An 18,628-nucleotide genomic window follows, 5' to 3' on the forward strand; every position below is an offset into this window, starting at 1 on the left:
CCCCCCATTAATGTGGTTACCTAGCTAAGGTATCACCTGTGAGGCAGGCACAAGACTGAAGAAGACACACTTGAGGGATGGAAGGAGTGGGTCCCACTGAAAACACAGACCACAACTCCCGTTTGCCCAAAGTTCCAACTTCCTATCACTCAGCATGGTACTGCACCCATGCTGTAGTAGGGAGTGACAGACCTTGGGATGAAAGGAAGGGATCCCAAAATCAACAAAGCATGTCTCAACCACCAGCATTCCACAGATGAGCAAGGAAGTGCCTACAGGGAATCACTATGGAGAAAATCCCATAAACCCTTAAGGAAATCATGCTCTGAAGTACCTGTATATTAATCCACACAGTATGGGGAATAAACATGAGATGAGAGCTAAGAGTCCCGAGAGGTAAGATCCTGCATGAAAGAAGGATGCAAGAAGATGGTTAATAGTTGATATAAGTCTACTCCAAGCTCAAGAGCATGCCTTCCTGGTGCACCCCCTCCCTGCTCCTCCTCAGGCCACACTATGATCTCAGAAAGGCTCCTTAGGCCACCACCCTCTAAGCAGGTGCTGCTGATGGAGCCTGGGCTGCTACCCCCACCCCTTGAAGCTCACTTTCACCACCAGCTGTTGAGAAGATGCAGAGGCACCCAATGTGAGCACTTCACTGAACTCCAGGGGAGTTTTTCACAGGGACCTTGTACATAGTTTTTAGTATGTACACAGTGAGTAGTACATTAGTGTTCATGGGAGTGTGGAATGTGCTGCAATAAGTGTACTGTGAATGTTCTCTCTTAGATTCTTAATTATGTTAGGTGTAGTAAGATAGGTTTCTAAGGGAGTTGGCGTGTTTATAGAATACTTTGTTAAATTGTTTAAATTAGGCTATTGATTTAGTGCTGTTAAAACCTTTAGGCCAAAAACTGTTGGTCACATCTAGGGCTCACTTTGGTAAGGGGGGTCCACTCTGAATCTTGACTCAGTGGGAGTGTCTCTCTCATTCCCTTTATCCCTACTGTTTTTTCATCCCCAGCCTCCATGTAGATCATTTTAGGTTGCTTTCAGTTTTAGAATAGCCAAATCCATTTCTTTCCACTGAAAGCACACAGAGGGGCTTATTTTAAGCAAGCTAGCACATGCTTTACTTTTTTTTCTTTGTTTCATTGGTTGGTTTTATTTTTATTGGTTTTGTAAAGCATAATCATACTTTAATAGCATATCTGCAAACATTTCCATTTTTATTTTAGTAAATGCATTGAGGGAATACTGATCCTTCACAAAACCTCAAACATACTCAGGCAGATTGTGAGAGTGGTAACAAAGACTAGGAATTTAATACCATTCCACTATATAACTTAATGTTTTGTTATTTTTCTAATCAGTGCATTACAGAATAAATACAGAAAATACAACTGGAATTGAACAGATTTAAGTATTTATTACAAGAGGTGGTAAATCATTATGCTTGCAAGATTTTATGTTAAATCCACTGAGTTAATTGATTCTCTTTAGATTCCAATGGGCTTTGGCTGAGTCCCCTAATGATATTAAAATCCATCTGTTATTAAACATCATGTATGCAACAATATGCAAATGCTGGGATTTGTAAGTATCATTATACAAAAGTTCAAGTCCAATCATGCTCCTCTTGAAGTTTGCAACATAAATTCTGTAGACGTCAATAAGAATAGATTTGGGATATCTTTTTAATTGCACTGGATACAAGTATCAACAGAAGAATACAACAGAGTAGTCACAAAATTAAAGAGGCTTCTATGAAACCTACAAAGAAGAGCAGCAGAGAATCAGTGAAGTAAAAGCAGTATTTCAAAAAATAATAAATCAGACCTGGCAGTTTTGGAAAATGTACTGAAAAAACCACAAATTAATTGGCACAGTTTAACAACCTAATTTCTAAGTGCACTTCATAACAACTCTCCTTACAAGCTGCTGTTTTCCCAGAAGATGATGACAAAAAGGCTCATTAGAGCATCACTGTTTTATAGTGACAGATTTTATTGCATTGCCAGCTGTGAATCTAAAAAAAAAAAAAAAAAAAACACAACAAAACCTCCCCCCTAAAAACTTATATAAAGGTTCCTAAAAACCCTATTTTCTTTTGTATTTGTCAAAAAATAGCAACATAGCACTTCCATGTTTGAATACCCACAATTCTATTTTTAAAAAAAATAGAAGTTAAAGAAAAGTGATTTTTGTTTTGGCTTCAAAAATAATGTAAAGGAACATTTAAGAACAAGTTATTTCAATGATCAGAGAGATATGTACAATATGATAGATTTGAGTCCAATCCATGTTCATGAAAGCAGACCTAGAACCTGTTGATCCTGAGTAGCTGTTACTATAAACTGGCAGGAGCAGGCTCTTAGCTTCACCCATCATAAGCTTTCTCTCAATCTGTCCTATGCTAAAAAGTGTAGATACAGTATATACTCTGTATATGGATTTATACAAAAGGTCTCTTACAGCTCTAACCCTGTTATTGCTAGGCTAAAAAACGAGTATTCTGGAACAAATTACATGAATCATAAAGGGTAAAATTGAGACGCAGCTTCTGATGACTGAATTTCTACTTGAGCCATTTTAAACTGGGTACACTGCAGCCACTTGCGGAGCACAGATGAGCTGTTGTTCATTTGTCCTGACCCCTGTAACATCCTCAGGCTGTGGTGGTTGACATTGCTCTGGATGGCTTGGAGGCGGAGCTGAAGTCCAGCAGATAAATGCTGTAGAAATGATGCAAAACATTTAGTTTCTTACCTTTAATAGGTACAATAACGTAGCAATGTGAAGGGAATTGGTTTGTTGGCTGGGAAGTTTCTTACACTGCCCCATGTCAAATTTCTTTCTTCCACGTCCTGCCCTGTGGTGTTGCCATGGAAGGCAAATGTGTTTACAGACACAACTCCATATTGAGACCAACTCCAAAACTTCTCTTCACCAAAAATCTCTTGACTCACAAAGCACACTACACCACCTTGCTCTCCCTTACAAAGGGGGCCAGATGGTAATTTTACCCAAGCAAATAGGTCCACAATATCTTCCTTAGAACCCAAATCAATCTCCTGAGTCAAGAGTCCCAGCCCTGAATTATCAGGGAACACTCAAGCCCAAGGCAGTAAGAAAACCACAGCTCTGGGAATAACCAATCTCAGTAAATAGAGAGGAAAGGCCCCAGTGCAGAACCTGGGTAGAGGAAAATGTTCCAGAGGGGGAAAGAAGAACAGTACTGACTAGAGGGCACGAGTCTCAGCAAGTGATGTTCTATCTATGCTCACACTTCAGTGATTCATCTCAACTGCATAAGCTATTTTCACACATCTTATTTCCAGAATTTACAGAAATGTATAATATTAACAATAAAAGGATAAGGTACTAGAAACAACTTACCTTTAGGTTTGACTGTATCATTGGCAACCACATTGGTATGAGCTGCAAGAAGAGGCACATTTTGTTATTATACAGGTGACTGTAAACATGCTACTGTTACTGTGAGACACAGAAGGATACATCTAATGCATTCAGCCATTTGAATTGGCATGGTCTGAACCACAAATCTGAAAATGTGGTTATTTTAAGTACTTGGAGAAGGTAACTCTCAGATGTAAAAAAGCCAATTTCCCTTTTCTGTAGCTTGATGCATCACCAGTAGCATTTACTGATATCCTGTTTAAGGCAACAATGAAAATACAGAATAAAACTTGTTACAGGAAGTCACTTATTACTTTCCTTGTAGGGGTGTTTCTGTATGTGCAGGTGAGTAATATTGGAGTAAACAGACTAAACATTTTGCATGGTGAGGTATAAATTTGTCAGCTGTGATTGGACTGGAGTGATATGTATTTCAGGCTCCTGCTCTTCAGGGAACTTACTTCTGAGAAAGTGTAACATGACAACCTTATGAAAGCCAGAGAAGCATTTCTAGCAAAAGTATTCATGTTTTTCAATATTAATTTAACCACTGAGGTTACCGTTCTAAAATGTTCCTCCAAATGGCATTAAAATTTGCAATTTGCCAATTATGCTACTAGGAGCTGCTAGTTAAACCTAATCACTATTGACAACATTAGATAAAATGCTGTTTCCCTTGTGCAAGGAATGATAATTGTTTCAATTTCAATGCTCTTTTGGTGGAGAATCATATGCAACTCTGTCAGGATTCATTACTTAGTCTATCACATGAAGAACCATAGTCAAACCTCAGCATTTACAGACAGATTAATGCCAAAACAGCTGGAACGCAGCCAGATGCAGCAGATGTGTGAGCTCTGTACATCCTTCCATGGGCTCTCACACTAATGAACTGCTCAATAAGATGCAGTGACCACAATCCCTATGTGTGTTTTTGGTGAGAGGGAACAGGTCTGAGAGGCCATGCTCCACATCCCACTGCCACCAACAAAACATCACTGATAAGTTCATCTGGCACTGATGGAGTTCCTATGCAGTTAGCCAGTGCTGGCAGGACTGGTGTCAGAAGTACATCAAGCAAGAAGGGAAGCCAGGTAGAAAACTTAGGGCACCCCTCTTCATCTGACCAATTCACTGGATAACTTTTACAGTCAGCTGAGAGAATCAAGCACTTTACATTCAGTTCATCTTGTCCCAAAGAAAGCATCTAAAATAGATCAAGATGAATCATGTCCAAAAATACTGACTGTAAAGGGCAGTAATGGAAACTAGCTTTTATCAATACCTCTTCTGGACAAATCTAAGGTCAGATACAGATCTTTGTCCTCCAGCACTAGTTCTGTCTTGCAGAGTCTGGACATATTTAAGTAAATGAACATTCTGCTGCACACACAAGCAAGCAAACCCTCTGGTGCTACAGCTGCCAGATAGATAAGTCACACAAGAAGACATTTTTATGGAAGCACTTGAGTTTTGTTAACTAATCCTCAGCCAGCCTCTTCTTCACAAAGGAAGAATACAAAACACTAGTCAGAAAGAACAGCTGGAAGAACAGAGTGCTGTCAGACACTACCAAATTTTGAGTTTATATTTTCAACAGAACTATATTGATTCCAGTTTAATTTTTAAGGAGAAAACAGGGTGTAGAACAGGCTGGTCATGGTGCTGTTCTGGCTCTCCCAGTCTGCTGCCTTCCCAGCTCTCTAAAAAGCTACACAGCAGCTGCTGGGGCTGCCCAAAACCCTAGGGTCTCTGCAAAAAAGCCTTGAGCTGTTCTTGTCTTTACTGTAGGGTCCCAAGTTCCTCAGAGATACATCTGATGGTCAAAGATGTGACCAGCAAGGTACTGGTCTCCAAACCAATGCCTAACCTGGTACGGCCTCTTTCCCAGTTTCTCTGACACAGAAAAGCAGGAGAAAAGTTCAACACTTGCATTTTATTTCACACTTGCTGAAGAAGAGACCATCTCAAAGCTGATTTTTTAGATTAGAGAAGCCACTCACTGGCTCCTGTGGGAATAAGCTTTGCACCACTGCATCTCTGAACGACTTCAAACATACAGTAAGTCTCTAAATCATAGCACTTATTTTTCAGATCTACAATAAATATTTTTTCCAATCAGTTCAGAAAAAATATATTAATCTGGAATCCCATACTACTGTTATGCATGTATATTTTTCATGCAGGATTTCACTTTAGGGCTGAGTAAAGGGGATTTGGTCACCCAAATTCTCCTCTTCCATCTCCTACCCACTAAACATAAAAGCTCAGCACCTTTACTCAGAGTTCCACAGTTTTATGAGCTTGATTTTATAGTAACAACAGTGTCCTTTTAATCTGATTTAGCATTTTATTGATATATGCTCTCAAACATAACCCACTGAAAGCATTCATTTGATTTGTGACAAGGATTTGGCCCTAAAGGCCTCTCTTTTCACAGCTTTAAAGCCACTCTTCATCTTTGTCAAATTCTGAACATCCTGCACTGGATAAAAGAGAAGCCCATATGTCTTTCAGACAGAGCCATAATCACTTTAACATCCCTTAGTGACAGAATTTCTGTAGTGAATCAAGCCATTACAAATCTGTATTTTCACAATGAGTGTGAATACTTTCATGTTGACATAAAGACCTTCAATTTTAGCTACTTTATTTTCAATTCTTGCTTGATCATAAAAGACTGGAGTAAAGCAACAGTCAGAAATTTCCTTTATGGCAACAGAAGAACTATATTAACCTTAACTACTTATGTGGAAACTCTCTTGCACTGGGAAAATATAAAAAAGGATAGTAAAATTGATTAATGCTTGTGAGACTACCTCAACCCTTCTGCAAACACTGTGATAACCAATGGAAGACTGACTATGGATTTCCAAAGAAACAATTCCTATACATTTAATAACAAGAAAACCACTGTAGCAAAAAGTTATCCATGTGAGGCTCAGAACACAGAGGAGATCTGCAAAAGACCTATCATGATTAAAAGATACAGAACAGCTGAAAATTCAGGCAGTAGCTAGAGGTTCTGAAAGTCAGTGACATTAGTTTTGTCTATTAGAGGAATAAGATCATTACTGACATTAGTGGCAACAGAAAAAGGAAGTAGATTAGATGTTAACTTAAAAAAAAATCAGGAGAACTTGAATTTGAGATTTTGGTCTGGTCTTCTTACCAAGGATTTTATTTTTTTGTATGCTCTGCTAGGGTATATTGTGGCATTAACATTCAACCTCAGTTTTTTCCACTCTCTCTTTTTTTGAGTGGGAGGAAAAGCACAGGACAATACATTTACAAATCAGAATAATCAGACAATATCGTTTAATAAATATTCATGGTATGGTATGCCTACCTTTACAAAAATAGTAGAGTTGCATTCTTGTAAAGCCTCCATTAAACTGATCACATGCAGGCACACCATTTCCACCATCTTAGAAAAGAAAAATCAAGCATAAAATCAAATTAATATCCAGCATAACAATGTAGTAAGATGAGCCCATAAGAAGGCTCTTCCTGTATTTGCTAGACAGTTTATTAACCACTGACACACAAGATTAAATATTACATGAGCACATATGGAATGTTCTTCTTTATATAGCTTTACCCCAATGTGGTAACATCTATCTGTTAAGTATTTCAACCCTTGATGTATTTTAATTCTTACCACACATCAAAACAAGTTGTCTTTGGCTTTGTTCTTTTCAGACATAATGAACAGTTTTTTATGTCTTTGCTATGCAACTCTCATCAATCTGAGTGTCAGAAATTGGTATTTTTATTTATTTAATCATTGAAAATTAACATGCTCACAAAACCCATCTTTTTATCCCCCATCAAAAGACTATTTATTGTTTTGAACTGACAGCTAGTCTGTAATTCTTCCATTTTGTATCATAATGTATGACAGATGCAACTATCAGTTATTTGGTAGCAGACAGCTTTTTATGTTTTATATTGTGTAAATTCACAGGTACAAGACAAACATCCTGAGCCAGCGACGACTATTTACAGTGCCTGTCTAAACTACATGTCAATTCCCCTTGATAATAATAAACTCAGCTTTTATGTTGTGCTTTTTCATCTTCAAAGTGCTTCACAAACTAACTAACTAACCTTACAACACCCCTGTGAGACAGGCAGGTATTATTATCTACATTTCACAGAGCAAGAGCTGATGCAGAGAGCTGAATAACTATGGCTCTAAAGATACATAATACTTTCAGAGAAAGGAATGGAATTTGGGACTTCCCAGTCATATTCTTGTCCTAGGGCTTGACAAGAGGCTTTTGTGTCTGACTAAACAACTGGCTGGTTGGAAACACAATGCACACCTCCTGTTCCTTCAAATGGAGCTTCCTGAACTACTGTTCCCAGCAATGGCTTGTGAGAGACCCCACCATGTCAGAGGCTAAAATATCATCTAGGGACAGCTTCAGATGGTTCTCATCTGATATGGACAAGACATAGGAAATAATAATTGGCTAAGACTTTCAATTGCAGCCCATGCAATTACAATTAAAAGGGCAAGGGCAAGACCTGCCTGAGATGGAAGATGTTTCACATGGGGAAAGGACAATTATATAAAACAATTTCCATACACATTGCAGATCTACATTTAAAAAGAAAAAATAAAACCCAAACAAACCAGGAATGAAAACCTTGGTAGCAGCAAACCTTTAAAACCCAAACCTTAAAACCTAACTTAAGAGGAATGGGCCATGTATAAAAATTTTTCCCACTCAAAGCTAACATAAGGCTCTCCAGAGCCAGAACTACTTGTGAACATCTCAGTTGAAAAGTTTTGACCTGTCACGACTATCCGGAATGCAGGAAACACAATAGGCCTTGCCCATCAGAAAGAAGCTCTTAACCCTAAGCCTGCAGACACAGAGAATCATCAGTCAAGGGTAAGCAAAGGAGCAGCAATGAGAGAGCTGCTGGAAGCCTTCTGAGTTCTTACTGTACAAAGTTGCTCCAACAGAAGAGAGTATTTGCAATAAACAAACATTCAAAGGCTATTTCCAAGCAAATGGTATGGATGATTTCTGGACACAGTGAACATTTCCCTTTTAAATCTTATCTCTAGAGATGCCTCCTTCCAGTGATTCGTTACTCAAACATGTTTCAAGAGATATTTATGTAGCTTATTTCTGATTAATAACCCGTGAATTATGGGTGGCCAATTGTTGGCAGTTGAGTGGTTTTTCACCATCACATGGTAAAAAATAACCAAATGGATATTCAAAGAATTATCTAGAACAGTTCATTTGTGCTGTAAGGCAGAGTCAGATAAAACCACAGACCACAGTTAAGCGCAGAAATATATACAAAATGAGATGTGATCCAAGGAGCTCTTAATCCAACAAGTAGCAACTCAAGCTCTTGATGCTGTTTCAGGTAGATTCTGGCTAGATCCTGTTTCAGGCCCACTGTGAGGTTAAATCACTACTAATTAGCTATCCCTTTAATTTCTCAAAAGCATCAGTCACTTTATGACTATTCATAGTCTGTTATATTCCACTGAAACAGAGCCAATCCTCCTCTGAGTTTAAGCTGTACTAAATCTGTCTGCAGCACCTGACTTACCACTTTGTTATGTGCCATTAGCTGCAGGATGCTCGGTGTCACTCGGCTCCAGAACTCCAGGGCTGTGAGGATTGCTGTAAAGCTAAATTCGTTCTGATTCTGGACTGTCGGAGCTACCGCTGTTTGTTCACAATACACTGTCCAGAGCTGAGCAAATATAAATGCATGGAACAGGGAACACATGTGCAGAACAGAAGTCTGTAGAAACAGAAAATAGAAGAAAATGTTTATTTAAATAACTGTATTGGGATACAGTGCAGAGGCTTTCATTCCCTTTGTCATGTGTCCCACTGTGCAGTTTTGACCCTCACTTTCCCGTGTTTCCCTCCCATTAGGAACCTGACAACATCTTTTCCATGTTTAAAAAACGGGTTTATATTTGTAAAAACTGCATTTGTAAATATGTTCCCATGTCACCTAAGTGCCTGGCATTAAGGCCAGTCCCTTTAAAAGAAAGTTAGTTTTGCAAAACAGGTATTTAGGACTATTTCGGAAACTTTCTTAATGGAAATCTCCACGGCAATCTGTGGAAGGCCTGAAAGCACTGGCACAAATGACTCCACTTCAGAACCTGAAAGGACAGTTATTGTACAAAATACATGATTTTACATCTGTTTGGTTAATCTGTCATCCATTTATGCTTTGCTGGGACTGTTCATGATCACAAGGAAACAGTCAAGGAAAGAGAATTAATTTTGCGTACTGAGGCATGGCTCCTTGCTAATCCTTGTTATCTATCACAGTCTGAGCCTCCAGGACTGCTGGACATTAACCACTTCATTACAAGAAAGATGCTTCTGGTCAGAGATGCTTTCTCAGTTTGCAAGTGCAAGAGGGATTCATGCTCTGTGGCAGTATAACTGCACCAAACATTGCAATGGTTGCTTGGTAACTGGAAAGAGGTATTTGAAAGATCAAAAAAAGGCCAAAGAACTGGATGGGAAGCAGCAGCATCTTGGCTGGGTGGAGGGAAATAAAGGAGGATTTTATGTGTAAGATAAATGTGTGTGTTTTATGTATAAGATAAATGTAGAATGTGTGATCATTCCACTTCTGTCACTAATAAAAACCTGGTTGGTGTAAGCCTACTGCTATATTTATGTTAAACTACTGTCACAAATATCTTATAATCTGTAATAACTCTTCTTGTCCTGAAAACTTGAAGAAAAAAGTTGTGCTTGAATCATCACCATTTGTAATTATTTTCATCATAAAATTACTTCCATGCTATAACAATGCAAATATATAAAAAGAATAAATAACTATCTGAGATATTTGCTACAGAGATGGTCATTGCTAAAGCTTCAATTTGGAATTCAGTTTTTCTTTCATCACTCCTGTGTTCAGCCAAACCTCAAACTTAAGTGTACTAATTTCATCAGTCTTCTAGGCATGTAAGAAAAACTACAGGGATTTCTTTCCTTGGGTCCTGGGTTTTATTAAGCTTTTACCCCTCCTTTTATCTTACTAAAAATAAATATTTGCAAAAAGGCCAATACAAAACACATCTCTACTTAAAACAGATAATCCCTTACCTTTGATTGCTCTGGAAACCCAATCAGAATAACAATAAGGTGGTCAGCAATTTGTGAACCTGCATCCAGTGGAATAGGCATGCAAGATGATGGAGAATTTGGACAGACAACATTGTGTGTCAGAGACCCCAGAAGTAGCCAGGACAGCAAACGAATGTGTGAGACACATTCTATGAACTCTTTGGGCCTGTCAAGAAAGAGCAGATTTTACAATGATACTAAGTTTTCTGGCTTTCCCCAAAATATGGAGTCTCCTTATGCACATTTGGCAGATGCAGTGTCAGTGTGCTGGTGACACAGATCATTGTACAGCTCATGGGAAGATTCCAACCACACAGAACTTGGTGGCCTTGACATACCATATACAAGTCCAATAGAACCTATTTGGTGGGTGTAAGAAACAGTGTCTATAAAAGGTTAAAACATTCACAGATTCATTGCTTCCATATAGAATGATATTTTTACACAGATATCAGATGAAAAGGATTGCCCAAATGGAAATGCTCTTCTCAATTCCCCTGGACACCATACAGCTGCCTTACCTCCACCGTGTTCCACCTCTCCACTGGTAACATGGAGTTAATTTCTGTTCTTGAGCATTTCCCTGCATATTTGGATTGTGTTTTTGAGGGTAGGGACTATGCTTTTTTGTGACAGTTAAGTATTTGTCCACGGTCTAGTGCAATGTCTAATTACAAAGTAAGCCTAGATAATCTAAAAAGGAAAAGCCCTTTACTGGTGACATCTTGTCCATCCCTTTGCTGCTTCCAAACCCTGTCTAAATACTTATTTGATTTCATAGGCACAGGAAAAAGAAATTGTTATTCCATCAATAAATTACTATTTACTAGGCCATTCTCCCTGCTGGTTTTGGTTTCTAATTTGATGTCATTGTCAAAGATTCATATTACCCAAGAGGTATTCCATTAATTTTTGGTTTTTAATAAAATTTGATACAATGCTCTTCCTCAAGTGCCTACAGAATCCTAAAGTAACTCATTATTTTTAATTCAAAACACATGTTCCTTTTTTTTACATATAAGAAACTAAAGTGCAAGGATTTAAGCGCTCCATTATTTCCAAAAGCAGATATGCTCCACATAAATGCACATGCAGATATATCTAAAAGGACTGGAGCCTAAACAGCTTAGTCCCCAGAATCCTGGACAGGTAGTCTGGGACAAAGCTGGGACAGGAACACAGGTCTGTTGTAACATAGTCCTGTTGCCTACACTCAAAACAAGTCATTTGTTGTCACTGTAACACAAAGGACAGTACTCTGCTTTTTCTTAGAAAATAAAACACTGTACATCAGGATGTCTCTCAGTGAAAAGGGACAAAAAACGTCTTGAGCAGGATTTCTCTCATTTAACTTTAGCCAGGTGAACTTAGTAGCTTATCATACACCAGTAGGCTACACTTTAAAGTTCTCACTCACTTGTATTCCATTATTTCAAAGACCATTTCCCGTTTAATTGTCTATAATTCAGAAAATATTATCTGTAATACTACAACTGATCAAGTGCCTGTGTGCTTTTCACTGTCTGCACCTAGACCAAGAATCAAGTTAATTTCCAGAGTTACTCCAGTCAAGCCCCTGGAGTTACCTCCACTATCCCTTTGGCATGTACTTTAAATATGATATCAACAAACTCCTCAGTGAAGGATCAGGGAGCTGCTGAGCAGCTGTTTCAATGTCCTACTGCCACCATTTCCTGCTGTGGGTCTTATCTATGGAATCTGGCAATAAAAACAATTTTGTGAAGATTTTCAACTCATTTTAGTATTCCATTTTGTGTAAAAGTGCTCTCACCCTTGTTGCATTGCTGAAGGAGGATGGTAAAGCCAAGGCAAATACCGGATCACAGCTTTGTTGTCCCTGTGGTTCCCCCGGGTGATTTCCATAGCAGCAATCTGAGCTAAACCAACTTTCAGATGTCCACCAAATGTGTCTTCATGCAGTGGCTGAGAACAAGTCTTCATGTGACTCTGCAAGGCAAAGATCTGATTTCCTACCCAAAAAGAGTATTTCACTTGAATTTCTTCCAAAAAACAGCATATTCTATTTCACTCCCCTTCAATTCCTTCCCAGGATCTCTAACTGTGTCTACAAAACAAAGCTCAGAAATAGATTTTTAAAAATTCTCCACTGCCTATATTAGTAACACCAGTATGATGCAGATCTTTCCACAGAGACCCGCAATTCCAAAAGGCCATAATATAATAATATAAAGACATAATACAGATTGAGCAAAATGTATAGGCAGCTTTTGTATCGGCAAATTCAACAGCTGATAAATACAAATTAATGCTTGCAATATCCAGAGAGCTTAGGTAAAAATGAAAGAATCTAACCATTTAACAACATAGCATCTGGGCAGGAAATGCCTTCCATGTGCAATATTCCATTTACATGTTCAGAAAGAAGCTCTCACTTATTCTCCAGCAATATGACTATATTGCACTAGTCAGCTATATTGCACTATTCAGTTACAAATGCCTTTAAGCTCTGGCAATAAAATGGCCAAACCTCTTACCAAAAAACATTCAACTATTTATGCTTGTCAATATATTTTATTCTGCTTTGCCAGCTTTAAGGGATGTTTCATTGCTGCTTCTTGAGAAACTTCTGTATTTCTATTTGGCTAACTTTGCATTACCTTCTGGTACTAGACTGTAACAGAACACATTCTAACTGCAGTTGCTTGCTTAAAAGGAGAGCCATATGCTTCACACAAGAAAATCAGGTCATCAGTTATCCAATTATCATAACAGGATAAAAATCAGTGAACCAATAATATTTTTGTAACAGATAAGTATCCAACCACAGAAAGTTTAACTAAGTGCGATTTGAGAGTGTAAGTCTCTTGGAAGAGAAAAACCCCCTATGTACCAGCACGAATATTTAATGACTTTGCTATACAGACAGGTTAAAAGGATAGTTATGCAGGCAGATATATTATAAATCTTCAAAAATGGTGGAATTTTCTAAATAAAATCCTGCCAAGCTTTATCAATTAAGATGTTATCTCAAAGGGGAAAAGAAACCATAACAAACTGAACAGAAACAGTACACTGAAATGAGATTATCTTGAGAATTAACATTTACACCTTTTTTATAGTGCAGTAGTTCCTAATATACAGGATTGAAAATAATTTGCTTATTTCAAAGAAATTATTCTTGGATATGCAAAAGAAGACATTGGATATAAATAAACAACTTTAACTAGGTCTGTTCTCTGAATTCCTACAGAGAGTAGAAATTTCCAAATTTAAAAACCAGCTTCTGCTGTTGGGATTGTTACTGGTCATATAAATCATACAGGATTCTTTGTTAGCTACAGCCCCAGATTCTGCTGAAAATACACACTTGTCATAAGAAATTGTACAACTGGATGATCTTAGGACTAATTTTCTAGGGAGTAACACTTCTGTTAATAAAACCCAATAAATGTAAGTAAATATATTAAATGAGCTTGAAAGAATTTTAATCTAGATGTTGTGAATTTGTTTGAAGTTCTGACTATTTGTAAACTTAGAAATGCTTAAAAATATTTTCTCGAACATGTTGAAACCACAAAGTAAGTTTTATCTGTTTAAATAAAAACTGCCTTTTAATTTTAAAAGACAGAAAAGCTTATTATTTGCAATACATAAAATTATGGTCATATTTGACTCTCCTATTATGCTAATTTTGTCCTCAGATTCCTGTATTACATGGCTAACTCAAAACAACATGGAATTTCTGACTTAGTTTAAATGGCTAGATGACTGACTTGGGAAACTTCCTGTCCAATTTCAAAACATGAAAAGGAGAAAACAGGTAAAAGTTTTAGTTCATGTTCTACCCATACCCAAAAATAAAATTTTAAAAAATAAATAGTCCCACTGAGGATAAGAAGTAATCATCAGACTTCAGCACTGTGAGACCAATTCTAAAAATCAGACTACAGAGCTCAAGGGAGATGAGCAGAAGGAGAAAGTCCAAACGACAGAAAGTTTTTTACAGAAACATTTTACACAAGAGAGAGAATACCTGCAAGTATTTATAAACAAATTTTCCCCATTCCTGGTTTCAGGTAAGCTGATTTTTTTTCCTGTGGAACTAGCAAACCAGATGTATCTCTTGCCTCATTTATGATTCATTTGCCTACCTATTCTGAAAGCAGTTCTGAACTTTAACAGAAATGGGTGAATAACTTAAGAGGATAGAGTGGGAAGGCAATCCAATTCAACTTCAAATGATTAATTACTTTGTGCTTTGAAGTAAATTTCTACTCCAGCATAACAGGCTGCTTCCCTTAGACTATTTTTTTTTAATTCTAAGGAATTCATGGCCAATAGGGTAAGAATTTAGGAAAAGGAATATTTTGTCCAGTAAAATACAGTTACAGAGAGTTTCAAGACACAAGTGTCAGTTTAGATAGGATTCTTCTTCCTTTGTGGTAAGTATTGTTAACATGCAGTATGATTTCCTCTCTGGGGCACAAGGTGGGTTTGAGAGGCCAGATGGACAGTGAACAAGTGAGTGTGTCAGAAACCAGTAGGGCAAAAATTCCATCTCATTGCTTCATAAATGAACTTCAGAGCACCAATGTTACTTAACGCTACTTATTTTTCAAAATATCTTAGAGAAGTTCCATTCTGTAGGAAATTTAATGAAGTTCCTCAATGAAACAGGAATTTTAGGTTTTGATTAGCTAATGATTACTATGATCTTTTTATGAAATGTATTCCTAAATAAAATAATAAAATTTTATGTTAACAGAAGTATTTTCCTATCACTCCTCTTAAAAATTTGGCATCCAACTAATATAAAGAAACCAAAATGTAGTTTGGACTACAACTGTAAGAGCCATTTGGTTTTTCCCCACCTCAACTGAATATAACCAGACAATGGAAACAACAGCATCCATTAGGAAAAGCACATCTACTCTTTTAGGTCAATTACTGCATTTTAATTACCTCTGAACTTCTAATAAATTTCAGTGTCTGTTTGTGTCTATAGGAGACACAGAATTCCTCCACAGGAGTGTACTTAGTTGTACAGGCAGGGAGTTTTATGCTTCCCTGAGTTATATTAAACACAACTGTGGACTTCGGTATGACATTTGCTTATCATCAACATTTTGGAAAAATCATGCCTTCATTTCTATTGTGTACTCATGATATTAGAATCAGCCTCCATTTCAACACCACATAAGCTATTTTTTACTGATGCCACAGAAGTTTCTAATCTATAACAGCACTAATATTCTTTTACAAGAGAAAGAAAAAAACTGTCAGTCACCCTCAAATATTTCCTACTATGTCTCACAGGAAGGTTCCTTACAGAAAACATATTTTTTGTCAAAAAAACTCATACACTTTAGATCAATATATGCCAGAACCAACCTTCAATTTGGTTAAGGTATGCATATCTGCAATGAAATCCAGCACTTCCCCAACATATTGCCTCATGCATTCCATTGCTGCTGTTCCACACTAAAACATAAAATAAAAAAGTTTAAGTACTGGGTTTTGCTTCACCAGAATACAATTAGTCTGTCTCAAATTCTTTATTTTACTTTTTAGTTAGAATAATTAGGAATAGGTATTCTTTGATGTTCTTCTCACTGTATTATCTCCTCTTATCTGATTATAGTATGAGAAGATAGCCCAGCTGCTGTAATTTCTTCATGCATCATAAAATACTCTTACCTGTGACAGCAATAAAAGATCAACTGATGAAACTTTCAAGAATATTCTTGTCATGTCATCCTGAAATTTACAGTGGTCCAGAATCAAAGTCTTAAAACCACAATGAGAATTTAACAACTCAGTTTTTTAAGCAGCTGAGCATTTCTGCAATTGGAACCAATCAGTTACAATCAAAGAAAACAAAATTCAGGCATAGATGCCCTTATTTCACATTAATCACAATGGAAAAACAGTTTAAGTAACTTCAGGTCTTCTATATGTAAACATCACTAAAATGAGCATCACTGAAATGTATTATGTTTTCTCGTTTATGCAAAAAACTAATGAATATTTCTTGTGTATTCCTGAAAAAAAAGTATTCAAAATACAGCATCATAATGGTACTTAAGCTATGCAGTGCTCCAGTTAGATCGCAAAGCATAAGCTTATTGAGAAGTCACCTGTGCCAGAGCAAAAACCTCAAAGGGAAAACACGAGGATTCAATGTGGTACTTGCTGTATTTGTGCACTACAGATTTTTATAATCCTCTTCCTAGAAAAGTGAGAAATGTGAACCTGGCCCTCAGCAAGCACAAGATGTGCCTGAGGTGCATAAAGCAGTCAACAGAACAAAGCTGTCAGATTAAATAAGGGCTTTGAATAAATCAGAGAGCCCTGCAGGGAAGCTTTGCAAAGGTGATGCTACCAACCCACTAGGTACCACATAAACCTCTGTTTACATGGTAATAGTCTGAGGTGAAGAAAATGCTACCTGAATTCAACAGGAACTATGGATGCCTCATTCTTAGGGGCCAAGTAAAAGAAATACGTAATTTTGAGGCTAAATTATCTCATTATTAAATTAGATATCTTTTTGAAGTCACCAAAATCTACTTTATCCTAAGTTATAGGCTCAGGGCAGAGCACTGCAGTGAAGTTTACAGAAGAAAACTACTGTTCTTTGACCTCTTTTTGATTACCTGCACTTTGAAGCATAGAAGCTTCAAAGATTATCCTATCTGAGGAACTAGATTTAGTTTTAGTCATGGAATTATTAGGCCACAGTTGAGTTTTACTGACTGAAATTAGAAAAACTGCTAGCATTCTATATTTAAGTAACCTGGGCACTCCTCATTTTTGTATGCCCCCTTACTATGCCACCTTCTGGTTTTTCAAATGTTGTCCCTGTCAGTTCCCACGACAGAATAAAAACCAGTAAAACATGGTCATTGGGAATCCTGTCTGTGTATCCTCCATCCAGTTTATGTACACTAAGGATTCAACCTGGGTTTTAGAATATCGAATAATAGAATTATGAAAGAGACTACACTCCAGCTTCTGCAAATAAATTCTCGATTGCACAAGACTCCTCTCCAACAACTTATTCTGTTTCATGCAAGCAGTAGGCAGCCTAATTTTCTGTGTTTTCTTCTGAAACAATCATGTTCCTATCACACCTTGTAACACCACTATTAATCTATCTATTTAAAGCAAGTAAAAATTAAAATATCATGTTGGGAGGAAAGGTATTATTAAAGATTGGCATTTAAAAAATCATGCACTTCAGAAGATACACAGGAAAGATCCTATTAAGACATCCCTAAAGCTGACAAACACACAAGGAAACAAGTTTTCCTCACTCAGCTTGTAAAGCAAACCTTGGCTAACCCTCTTCCATCTGCTTGGGTACTCAGTCACATATGATATGGAACAAGTCAAGACCTCCCATTGTGTTACTTCCTCCCATATTCACCAGGTGCATATTCAGTGCCTGGGCAAGGAGCACTTGTAATTTAGCTACACTCATCAGCAGGATATAGAAGAATGACTTACACATTACTAGAAAAATACCATTAACTCCCTTCTTTAATCAGATAATCTTTTATGAGAATGGTGGCAATGGCTTGTAGCTTTCCATCCTGCTACCATTTTTTATGCATTCAACTGGTCTGCTCCCCACTGAGAATTGCAGATCTCTGATTTGTCTTTTTGAGCACAGGCTCCACTCAAGTCAGTTATATGACTAAAGGTTATCAGTGAAAGCAAGGGAAGCAACATCAAATTCAGAAGTTTTCCACTGTTAATAAAAAGAATGAAGCATCTCAACCTCTGCCTGTAATCCATCTTACCAATCAGAGGAGAAATGAAAAGGACAGAAAATTAAAATGAAGCAAAGCAAGCTGAATAAGATGTATTTTTTAAAAAAATCAGAACAGCAGAACTAAGAAATGGACTTTGGTTCAGTACTTACTCCAGGCATTGAGGCAATCATCTGTTTATGTAGAATTGTTGACTCAGCTAGTTTTGTTCCAGCATCTGCACAAACAAACTAAGAAGAAATTAAAGACAAATTATTTTAAATTGTTTTTCAGGAACCGAAGACACTAATAATTTTTTTATTATTTCATTAA

General features: G+C 37.2%; 1 protein-coding gene across 7 annotated transcripts in view; it reads right to left on the bottom strand.

The window, feature by feature from the left end:
* Positions 1 to 1,210: 1,210 nt before the first annotated feature.
* Positions 1,211 to 18,628, bottom strand: part of UNC79 (unc-79 subunit of NALCN channel complex) — a 106,604-nt gene continuing 89,186 nt past the window's right edge. For all 7 annotated transcript variants that reach the window (XM_021541311.2, XM_021541308.2, XM_021541310.2 and 4 more), the window contains 8 exons: positions 18,469 to 18,546; positions 15,933 to 16,022; positions 12,352 to 12,527; positions 10,539 to 10,725; positions 9,004 to 9,201; positions 6,770 to 6,847; positions 3,400 to 3,441; positions 1,211 to 2,735 (listed from right to left, as the gene is read on the bottom strand). In XM_021541311.2, coding sequence (XP_021396986.1) covers positions 2,535 to 2,735; positions 3,400 to 3,441; positions 6,770 to 6,847; positions 9,004 to 9,201; positions 10,539 to 10,725; positions 12,352 to 12,527; positions 15,933 to 16,022; positions 18,469 to 18,546 — 1,050 coding nt within the window. In that variant the 3' untranslated portion in view covers positions 1,211 to 2,534. The remainder of the gene's footprint in view (positions 2,736 to 3,399; positions 3,442 to 6,769; positions 6,848 to 9,003; positions 9,202 to 10,538; positions 10,726 to 12,351; positions 12,528 to 15,932; positions 16,023 to 18,468; positions 18,547 to 18,628) is intronic.

The sequence above is a fragment of the Lonchura striata genome, chromosome 6 (assembly GCF_046129695.1).
Source record: "Lonchura striata isolate bLonStr1 chromosome 6, bLonStr1.mat, whole genome shotgun sequence".
NCBI lineage: Eukaryota > Metazoa > Chordata > Aves > Passeriformes > Estrildidae > Lonchura > Lonchura striata.